The following is a 12,136-nucleotide window of genomic DNA, read 5'->3' on the forward strand; positions in this document are numbered from 1 at the left end:
GTTAATATGTTGTTGGTTATGAATAATGTTTATGTGTTGTTTGTTATGAAGAATGTTTATGTGTTGTTGGCTATGAAGAATGTTAATATGTTGTTGGTTATGAATAATGTTTATGTGTTGTTTGTTATGAAGAATGTTTATGTGTTGTTGGTTATGAAGAATGTTAATGTGTTGTTGGTTACGAAAAATGTTTATGCATTGTTTGTTATGAAGAATGTTTATGTGTTGTTGGTTATGAAGAATGTTAATGCATTGTTTGTTATGAAGAATGTTTATGTGTTGTTGGTTATAAAGAATGTTTATGCGTTGTTTGTTATGAAGAATGTTTATGTGTTGTTGGTTATGAAGAATGTTTATGTGTTGTTTGCTATGAAGAATGTTTATGTGTTGTTGGTTATGAAGAATGTTTATGTGTTGTTGGTTATGAAGAATGTTTATTTGTTGTTGGTTATGAAGAATGTTAATGTGTTGTTGGTTATGAAGAATGTTTATGTGTTGTTGGTTATGAAGAATGTTTATGTGTTGTTGGTTATGAAGAATGTTTATGTATTGATTGTTATGAAGAATGTTTATATGTTGTTGGTTATGAAGAATGTTTATAATGTTGTTGGTAATGAAGAATGTTTGTGTTGTTTTTTAAATGAAGAATGTAAATATACATGTATAGTTGGTTATGAAGAATTGTTACCTTTTCAGCAGTATAAAGATCATGATGGCAGCTATTGCCATACACAATATTACGGCTACAATTGCTCCAACTATTATACCAATGGACGGTCCCGGCTCCAACTCATTTTTCTGATCTAAAAATAGAACAATTCTCATCTTTTAATTCTAAAAATAATAAGTTCACTCAAAAGCGTTCAGATGTGAATAGAAAAACTGTCTCAGCTTTCAGATATATAACAAAACAAAGTCTTTTTTTATTTCATTTGGTGTTGATCCTAAATTTCCCTGTCTTTTCTTTGCTTTACTGCTTCTTTTTTTCTTTTAACTGCAGAGACATTAACAAATGTTTGAAACTATCCCCAAGAAATAATACATAAGAACTATAAAATTGTAGTTTGCTTAATGTTTCAACTTAAATGATATTAATCTTTAAAAGATATTAAACAAATTTCTATACTGTACTCATTAGTTTGGCTTAAAATCTAAAACAAAAGTAGTCCCAAAGCTATGAAAAAAGTAGTTCCGATGTTAAGTTTTCTAAATCAATAGATAAATAAAGTCTGTTTCCCAGAACATGTCATATATATCACATGAAATAAAAATAATCAATGTTTGATTCTCTGACATTTAGAGAAATATATTTCAGTTATCATGAAATAAAAGTCCCTTTTCTCCGAGAATTTATAAAATAGGAGGATTTTACTACACATCTATATGGATTTACTGTAAATTCTATTTTCAAAGACACACATCTAGATAAAAGAAATTGTTTATGATGCAGGTTTTATCAATAACAAAATATTTTTACATTATTGCTTGAGAGAAGGTGAAATCTGGTTTAAGATTATAATGGCCCCATAATGCAACGGTCTCTGTAAAAAAATGTTGCCTTTTTACTGGCATTTAAAGTTGTTTAACACAATGGTGCTGAAAATATTTTCCCCCAAATTTGTGTACCAAATGATTTAGGTTTTATTCAATATAACTTGTGTGCACATTTTTAGCTCAGTCCCTTGTCCTGTTTTTTTTTCCAGAATAATGATTTTTCTTGTGAAAAATAGCCCTTTTCTATCAAATTTGGCTAGTTATCCCATAAAAAAATTATTTCAATTCTAAGTATAGTTCTTTGCAGATTTTTCCATTTTAAGAGCTTCGCTTGATATTTGTAAAATTTTTAATTTTATGTACATTGTGCCATTAGACTTCAATGGAGATCGTTTAAAATGTGTTTCCATTCTGCTCAATGTGCTTAAAGCTATTGAAAAAGTTGGCAGTAATATAACCCTAATGTTACAGACACCAAATGGGCAATTTGTGGTAAGATTAATGTCTGATCAGAAATTGGCAGAGAGTGGCAAGAATTTTCAACTATGAGAAGAATAATTAAATTGGAGGGGAGATAATAAATCCAAAACCCATTCTAAGCTATAGATAGTAATAATCAAACAATTAAAAGTCATGTAAGTGAAATAACATCAACAGACACCTCTAATACCTTTTTAAGTTAAATAGTTCTGTTTAATTACATTTTTAAAAAAATTTTCTTATAAATATGTATGTATTTGTTGGGGTTTTCATCACCCCGACACTTTTGAAAAGTTTATATGGTGAATTTCTAGCTTTAGCAGGGGTGGAACGAAGACCTCATGTTCCCCTGTGTGCATTATTTCAGGCATGAGCTGGTACCAGACTGATATAAAGTTATAAGAACAACTGAGTCCTTTCCTAACCTAGCTGGATAGCTTCCTCCCCTGGTGGGGGGTTTAAACCCACAGTGGAACAGGCAAGTGGTTAGGAGTCAGCCACCATGTGTAACATTATGTGTGTGATATTTGAATATACATGTAACTGTGACCGTTCAAAATTCTATGTTATAATGTCAGGTTTAGAATGGTGGGAATATAAAATAAATACATTTCACTCATAAAAGATAGGAAAAAAAATGATGGTTAATAAAACAGTCACCAGTTAAACTACATTACTTACTGTCATTAACACTGGTGACATTTTCTATGATGAAAAACAAGCACGGCAGAGAAATAAAAACATTACCAAACACCAAAATGCCAAGGATATGTAATTCATATTTTATTTATGAAAATCTGTTATATAGCAACACTTATGCATGCCTCCATATATTTATTTGATGTGAATATAATAACATTTGCATAGAAAACAAATTTAAAAACAAAATTGTTTGATGATCTATTTTTACAGCAAGGGAGGTAACTTCTGTAGCTTTATCAATAACTTGAAAATTACCTCCCTTGCAGCAGAATTATATCCAATATGAAATTATTTGAAAATTATATAATATAAACATACTATTTATACAACAGGGATGATTATGGAGAAAAATAAAACAAATAATAAAATAAACATAAAAGCAATAATTTATATATATTAAAAACTTGTAAATTTTTGGACCCGTTTCACCAATTTTAAATTTAAAAGTTACAAAAACATTTAGATGTGAATTACAAAGTATTAAGTCTTATGAATGGTATAATTTTCTGAAATAACTAGCAGAATTATGAATATTCTTTTTATTATAATTGCCATGTTCATTACAATAATCAAATTATTAGTTTAAAATAATCATTAAATATTACCATTAAGTGGTTGTTTAATTCATTTAACTGCATATCATCAGAGACATAGATAACATCTACATCTCTCATAAAATCTCTTAATATTTTATAAAAATCAACTTCATTATACAATATGCTATACAACGTTAAATAACACAATAACAAAGTGTTGTATATTTACCATAAGGCAGTCTTGTTGTTGCTGAGAACATATCACTAAATTCACCCCAGCCCTCTTCTGTCTGCCCTTTGATCTGAAATATATACACAAATACACATGTAATTGCCCCCAATTCTCCTAAAATTACACAAATCTATCTGTAATGAACCCAATTCTTCTAAATTTACACAAAATATAACTATCATCTCAGCTTTTCTGGTGTAGCAATTTCTAATATGCCCTTTTATGCAATATTAAAGAGGCATAAAATATGCAAACACCTGAGATGAACTGATCTCGAGAGCCTTCCATAATCCAGTTTACTCACATAAAAGAATCCCGAGGTCCTTTTAGGGACTCAAACCTGCAGCCTTGAAAGGCAAGGAACTCTTAGCCATCAACTTAAACCACTCAGCTATGCAAGCCTACAGAGATATTTACAATGTCTCAAAATGAGACAAAATAACAGGGCATATTAAGATATACATCAAAACTTTCGATGCTGATTGAAGAAGACTTATAGTTTCGCCTAAAATTCGTATGGACATTTTAATCAATGAAACCACTTATGTATATTTCCCCTAATACGTACATTTCTCTATATTTTCCACATCAGCTTCTAACTACAGGGTTTCCCTCCTAGCGCAATAATTTAATCAAAACCGTCTTAATAAAGAAGCAATATTTTTTCCTTCCCGCTATCTCCGAGTACAAGAACATATGCCGTATTTTCCCCGCTCGCCAATGTTTTCCCTAATCAAATCAATTAAGGAACCTCCTATATAAGGCCAGTTGATCAACGGTACCTTATTTTTATTGTTATATCATAAGAATTTATTGAGATCACATTTTTTCGTAATGGAGTATGTGAAAGTCTCTAATTTTCTATTTTCTGTGTATTTCCATATTTCCTACATTTTTACGCGACGTAATTGAATTTATCGTCTCAATCATACGACGGGGATCTTGAAGACCGAATATTAAATTACGTTCATCAATTATTCACCATAGATCTTGGTTACATCTATGAAGGTTTATTTCATAATCTATCATGACTATTTTTTTGAAAATATGCGGAAAAACGAAACTGCTTTTTTATGCAAATCCGCTCTACATCTGAATTTCGAAGCTATGCATTATAATATCAGTAGAAAAAGCAGTCATGTACATCATGCAAACGAAGATTCATTGTCAATTATTAATGCCTAAAATAAGATCCAGTCCCAAAAGGATTGGGAATTTACATGAAATGTACTAAAACAGTCATGAAACCAAATTTAATAATAAGGTCATTTAAGGCCAAAAGGGAAATACGTCTGGTCTAGATGAGTAACAAGTTTCTCATCATAACTTATATTCTCAACGGAATGTTCCTTAACTTAAAACAGTAAGTGACCAATTCATCTTTTCTGAAGCTTGATCAATATGTGTAATTCAAAATATGTATGAAAATTGAGCTTTCAAAGATCAAAAGCAATATTTTATAATAAAACAATCATTGTTGTCTGTTCCATTCAATACTTTTTATTAAATATTCAAAAATTAAATACTTGATTCTGTTCTTTTTAATATTTTTTCTTGTTAAATACTTTAAACTTCTGTATCAAAAATTTGTTTATTGTGTCAAAAATAATCCCATCCACAAGCTCATTACTTTTCACTTAAGATGGTAATAACTATGTCAACTTCATAACAATACATCAATTTCGAAAATATTTCTTACAACAAATGCACTAATTAAAATGATTTCTGACAAATAAGAACGAATTATCCCGAGACAAAACGTTTCTCAAGCTAAAGCAATTTCTTTAAATCGGCACTTTTCAAATCCGCGTAAAATAACAAATCCAAAATGACATGCCGAGTGTCAGGCAAAAAAAAACTATCGCATCAGAAGAAACCTCTTTATGAATTGTAATTACACGGAAAGAAGGCACCGAATTGAGAGGAAATTTGTAAAAAATCTGTTTAATCTAAAATTTAATCAAGTTAGATTGCCTCCTATATTTCCCTCGCTGACACGGCCACAAAAAAATTCAAATAACCTTAACAGATGGTTATTCTATATGATTCGTTCTATTGCTCCATGGAGACCCATTCTCCTACATCCTCTCCCGAAATATACAGCTGGACTTGTTTGTGCCGCCCCTATTTGACTCCAGTTTTTTTTTTAATTACTCATTTTATTTTTCTTCCAAAGTATTTGTCTTACATGACGACATTATCCCCTTTGACAATTTATGACTTTTTTTTGGTATCTCAACATTTCATTCAATTTAACAGAATATTCATCGTCTAGTATAATTTTCTAATATTTTAATGCTTAACAACAGAATTTATCAAATTCAAATTAGAGCAGTATGGTGAGAAATAAATAAATCAACCATTTAATCATGCACAAATTCTTCTTGTGCGACTTTCAAAGAAAGTCACCAGACTACGTCCCGACCTATTAAGCGATATTGAAATTCCATCATCACCGTTAAACATGTTGAACTTCTCAGGGAACAATTTGACGCCTCGTAGCACCTATTTACGTGTCTATTGCAAAAAAAAAGTTTATCAATACTTAAACCTGTAATAATTTCTGTACGGGGAAATCAGAAAAGAACAGATCAAAGGATTTTGCCTGGTCGCACGTGGTCGACGTGTTTGATGTACGGATAAAAGAGTTCACGCACCAGTGATTCGACACTCGTAAATGAGAATTCAATGAGAAATGCAAGTTTTCATGATTAAATAATGTTGACCAATATTGTTAGAATTCAAAACAACATTCTTTACACTGGGAGATTATATTTTCTATTATTGTTCAAACATGAAAACATCATTTGCTTTATAAAACATTTTTTTTTGAAGATTTTATATCACAACGTATTGATGATTATTTTATTCAAAATGTAATTAACTAATGAAGACCCAACAGTGCTGATTACAGCCACTGACCTATTATCCTCGAATATTTGATTGCCTGGTTGTTTGTATTTAAAGTCACACGACACTACCATTGTCAAATTTCATTTTTTTTCTAGCATTTCTAAGTGAAGACCTCAGGCATTCAACTATGTATGACAACATGTAAAGGAGAGTCCCTATGTAGATATGTGATCTTATGTTGAGAGGGCTACTTACTTAAAAGAATCTGAAGTTGAAACAACAGCTCTAGACTATTGCAAGAGGAAAAGGGTTTTCAAAGTCACCGACCTTTAATCATGTGTAGAGATGTCATTGATTCAGTACAAAACATAGTGACAACATATGATACCTGATCACAAATAATGGCGATACATCCATATATCAATTACTTATAATTACATATCTATAATTCACTTTCATTATTATTTTATTCATATCCCTCTTTGAATGATTTAAGTAAAATACATGTTCTGTTCATAAAATAATGATGTGTTTTGTTTATAGATGCCTTTTACATGATTTTTTTTTCTGACCATGTTCTCAGCTATCGCTACTATGAAATATGTCCATTATGTAACAACAGCATAGTTTAAGACATGGACACCTGCTTTTATATATGTTTTTGGGTGAGTTTTCATAATTTTTAAAAATAATCGATTGTTTCAAATGTGCATCGATTATTGATAAACAGAAAAGTATTGACAATACATTGATACCATTTCTATCAATGACAGCTCTAATCATATGTCTATGAGGGGACAGAGAAAGACGGAGCACAAGAAGTAGAACATTCAATACACATACCCGTATCTCATACTCTGTATTCTTGACTAGATGTTTTAACGAAATTGTTTCAGCAGTGGTAGTGTTTTCCTTGAATCCAGATACACCATTCTTAACTCTGTGCTGAACTATATAACTTTTCACAGTTCGTCCAGGATCTACATTTACCTGCAGCAATAAAAACAAATTGTCAAGAAATTCTATAGTGGTGCAATGCCTATAAGTGTAATTCTCATTATTATAGATTATTACAGGTCACTGTAAGAATTTCACATGTGTGTCTTCTCTTGACTTTCATTGAAACAGGATGTGTTTCTACACCCATACCTTATCAGTAGTAGTTTTGAAGATACCAACTTGCATGCAAAAACTTAACCAAAGTGCAATTGCAATGCCGACACCAGGGTGAGCACAATAGCACTCCCTATTCTTTGGAAAGTCAAGCTAAAAATGAATGCATATATTGCAATCAAATCGAATGCCTTTCCTAAAGTCTAGTTCTAATGAGCTGAGAGGTGTAATATCAAATATATAACATGCAAGTCTAAATGAGCATTAGGGTATCTGTTATAGGATGGAATCATTCTATTGGTCAATTTTGAATAAATCAGTCAGTTGTAAGACTGGTTTCAAATTTAAAGCCTTTATACAAGCCTTATTTATCAAGCTAGTAAAAAGACTACAGCTGCATGTGGTATGGAGCACAATGTATTTTCTTTATTAAAAATTGTACATACTTCCCAAGTCACTGTGATGAATGTCTCGCCAAATTCAACCAATCGAATGTTGCGAATTTCAGCAATAGATCTTTTGGTAACAAATTCAAATGGAGTGAAGCTCTTTATATTAGTCATTGAGCTGACACCATTTTCTGCGTAGATCCTCAGTGTATATCTTGTACTGGGACGCAGGTTAGTTAACTCAATACTGAAAACGGGAGACAATAAAATATGAATTTCTAAAATTTACTTTTTTATCTTAGAAATACCTAATATCTAAAGACCCTGTTTCAAATTTTGGACTTTTATCTTTGACCACGTAATCAGGTCAGAAGTTTCTTGACCATTTCTTGTTGAAATTGATGAAATGAAATTCAAAACAAGAAACAACTTTTGCCATCTACTTTCGAAGTAGAACTTTGCAGTCAGCTACATTGTGTACAAAAAAACAGTATTTTAATACCATTTTATTCACTCGTGTAATGGCAGACGACTACAGGAAACTACCGTATTAATCACATCAACCGTTTTTTAAAACATTAAGCACGAGACTCAATTCAATCTTTAGTGCGATGCATCACTCAAATTGTCTCGTGAAAATAACACACAAATCTGCACATCAAAGAATACCTAACAATTAACTGCATAATAAGACTAGCATAAAACCTGCATACTTCAAAAGGTAAAACACATAACATGGATTGCTGCCGAGTTCTTCGTGGTTCTGACGTCGGTTTAAAAGCATTGGAAAGAACGACATTAAAGTATTATCGCCACACAACAGCTCAATATTTCATTAAATCAGGATATGCAGTAAACAGTCAAGAGAACTTCTCAATTTAAAATTAACAGTACTGACTCGCGAAAACGACATAAATAATCATGAAGAATTTTAGTACTGAAATAAAATTACTCAACAAAGCTGATGTAACAAGGAAAGTGTTTTGTGGTCATCAAGTGAAAGGAGATCCATTGTCATAAAGTAAACATTTCACAAGTTTTACTTTTTTCATGACCTTTCAAAAAGTAATTCCTTCCTTTTCTCTTAAATCTCAAGTTAAGCTTTGACACATCATAATCATCTTGAAAGAAAAATTAAAATTGAATTCGTCAGACAGTTTTTAGAAAGTTGATTTTATCCTTATAAGGAGTTACACTCAGTCACTGCAAGAATTCATGCAAGCTGCCAAATATTAACTTCTACCTCTTTTTAAGTCCTTATACACGTATTTAACATTGTAATATATCAATATGTAATAGTGCACTTCTTAATAAATGAATTTCTTATTTTTAGCACCCATCGAAATTCATAGTATCATTTACCTCAGGCCACAATCTTGCAATAAGAATAAGTGTGACTAACCTTGTCCCGTTAAATCCCGAAGGTCTTGGACTGTACAAGACGTTGTCCTCACAGTTATCACACTCTATCTTGTACCGAACATCTGACCGGCCACCATCATAAGCTGGTGGTCTCCACGACAACTGAATCATTGTATCCTTGGCGACCACAACCTTTATGTCCCTCGGTGCTGAAGGAGGTTCTATAATAAACAATGAGTCATATCTATTTGTAAATTAAGTATATTAAACATTACCATACTAAATACATTTAATGGAGTTTTCCATATTTTAATATGTGACAAGACCATTCATAAGTGTAAGGGAAAAATTTCAAAAAAATTGTTGCAGCTGAATAGCAAAGATTACAGAACATGGCACTGGACACATGGGTATACCGTATTAACAGTTGCCACAAACATTTTACAGACTTTTTTTTTTTGATACTGTCAAAGCATACGAAAATCACATGTCCAAAATTATCTTGATGTCTCTTTGACAAGTCTTAAATTAGTTAGACTAACCTTTAAACTGATGAATTTGTCTAATGGACTCATGTCTTGATTTCAATTGATAATGTTAGAGATTCCTTTATCAAAATAATAAAACTTTAAATATTGTACAACATGGTAAAAATACCAAACTTACACACTAACTAACATTATAGACAAGTCATTACTGCAGTTTAAGCACTTGAAGTGGCTAGGAAAATATAAACATTATCTAACTCAAACCAGGCCCTAAATTCACATTTTTAACTTTTCGATTTTTTTCTACTTTTACCAAACATCTGTCAAAAGTTTGGGCACAGTTTAATGCTGATAAATAGTCATTTTATATGGTTGTTGCTGTAAGGGGTGGTTTTTTTTAACAATTAAAGTTTGTTAAAATCCAAGATATGAGCCGCATAAAAAAAAAACATGGTGGCTTAATGGCGACATATTATCATTGGTTGAAGCGGATTTTCACAAATTTTCCACAATAAAATTCAAACATTAAAATGTAAATGAGCAAACTTAAGTATACCTTAAACACTGCACTGGGCAAAAAAAAACATATTTGAATGTGTTTGGCATTACATATTGCTGAATTATAACTCACTGTAAACTATAAAATAGTCAATATTTATGAAAGACACGCAATAAAAATATTCCCTGTACTTGATCAAAATTATATGATAGTCTTAAATAGCACCCATTGAGAGCAATATAATTTACAAAAAAATATTTTATTACCCAATTTTCTGCCACGTATAACAAGTACAATATCACCTCCTGTTTTTTAAATGCTACATTTGTATATGAACTATTTCTTCGATTCACTATCTACTAAATTATTCATTATTTTAAATATATTATATTGGCAAAGACTGCGGCATAATTTTGATATTGCTCATAGCCAGTTTAAAAAAAAAAAGAAGATAAAAAAAAAAGAAGACCAATTTACCGTAATAATGTGTACAATTTGACGACGTTCATTATGGCCGTGGGTCGTAAAAGATGCTCTATCATTTTAATATCAAAACAAAAATAAAGATTTGAATGATGATAAAGTTATAAAAGTCATTACGACGCATCAATTCATTTTGATAACTTAATTACACCAATTTATATGCCAGCCGTATGTAAGCCAAAGTGCACATTTTCATGAAAAAGATTTTTAATTGCATACAAGCATACAAAATTTAAAATGTGACATTTTGTAATGCACCAGTGTATAATCACTATTCATGAATAGGCTGTAGTTTACCTACGCCTTTATAATTATTTTCTGTAAATAATTTTTTTGTAAACAGTTTAGCAGCAGAGAATTGAATCATTGTAATTATCATAACTATTATTGTGTATATCTTATTCATCAGACATGTTTTTACTTTTTCTTTATCAACGTATATTTTTTCAAGGGTTGATCGCACAACTGTTGTTAAATCCTTCTTTATTTCATATATATAACTGCAGTTTTTCGGTAAAGCCACAATTTGTATTGCATTTGCAATTTATTTTCTAACATTTTTTTTTGTTCTTTACAAATTTAAATTTGACTAAAAATCATAGATTGAAATAGCCAATCAATCTGTAAAATTATAATGCATAATGATGTCACCTTGGAGATGATGTCAGAAATAATGAAATATACACATTTTTAGAAAATACATTGTTTATAAAAGGCAACAAAACAATTTTTCAGCTGACTTGTTAATTTTGGAATTGACTATTCAGGCAGAATTCTTAATTCTCACTATTTTCTCCATGGTTGAAATTTTCAAGGTAAGAATGGTTCATCTGGGACACCACGAAAAAAAAAAATTGTATTTAATCTTAACAGGGATGGCAAACATGGCCGTAAATGTTTAATCACCTCAATCATTCGGCCAATAAAGAATAATAAAATGTGTTGAAGTGTCTAATTACTTTCCCCCTTTAACTTCCAACCAACTACACTAAATTCATAAAATATTCAAATTCTGTTTGGGAAAAAAAAAACAACAATATTATGTTCCAATAAATCAAGATCCCAGGGGGACCTTTTGTATGCATACATATCATGTTATATTGGAACAGAAGTTTTTTAATTAAGTCTATCATCAATTACTGTATCTTGCCTTGCAATGAGTGAACCCTTAAGAAAATTTTTTATAAATAACTTTTATTCGGAAATCATGGTGATGTAATTTTTAACAAATACTTGTGTTGGAAGACCTCAGGTGCCCTATTTTTCATTATTATAGGCATTTAAACGGGCACGGGAGTAAAACCACCAACGTTTCATAAGCTTCATGTAGTTGGATAGCTCTCTCTCTCTTACTTTTTACCCAGAGCAGAGGTCCTTGTCTAGAACAACATAAAGATTGTCTTTAAAACAAAAGATCAGATAGAATACTTAATAATGTAAAAACAAATTGTACTGTGGGGTTTACATGCTTGTTTTGACGAAAACAGTGTTACATGTTGCGTTGA

The 12,136-nt window shown here is 30.9% G+C and overlaps 1 protein-coding gene across 3 annotated transcripts in view; it reads right to left on the bottom strand.

Moving 5' to 3' along the window:
• Window positions 1-12,136, bottom strand: part of LOC132743038 (ephrin type-B receptor 1-B-like) — a 110,577-nt gene that overhangs the window by 21,935 nt on the left and 76,506 nt on the right. For all 3 annotated transcript variants that reach the window (XM_060731552.1, XM_060731550.1, XM_060731553.1), the window contains exons 5-9: window positions 9,202-9,382; window positions 7,857-8,046; window positions 7,141-7,287; window positions 3,442-3,514; window positions 689-803 (exon numbers count right to left, since the gene is read on the bottom strand). In XM_060731552.1, coding sequence (XP_060587535.1) covers window positions 689-803; window positions 3,442-3,514; window positions 7,141-7,287; window positions 7,857-8,046; window positions 9,202-9,382 — 706 coding nt within the window. The remainder of the gene's footprint in view (window positions 1-688; window positions 804-3,441; window positions 3,515-7,140; window positions 7,288-7,856; window positions 8,047-9,201; window positions 9,383-12,136) is intronic.

Source organism: Ruditapes philippinarum, unplaced genomic scaffold (genome assembly GCF_026571515.1).
Source record: "Ruditapes philippinarum isolate M1 unplaced genomic scaffold, ASM2657151v2 ctg3184_1_1_1_1, whole genome shotgun sequence".
In the NCBI taxonomy this organism is placed as follows: Eukaryota; Metazoa; Mollusca; class Bivalvia; order Venerida; family Veneridae; genus Ruditapes; species Ruditapes philippinarum.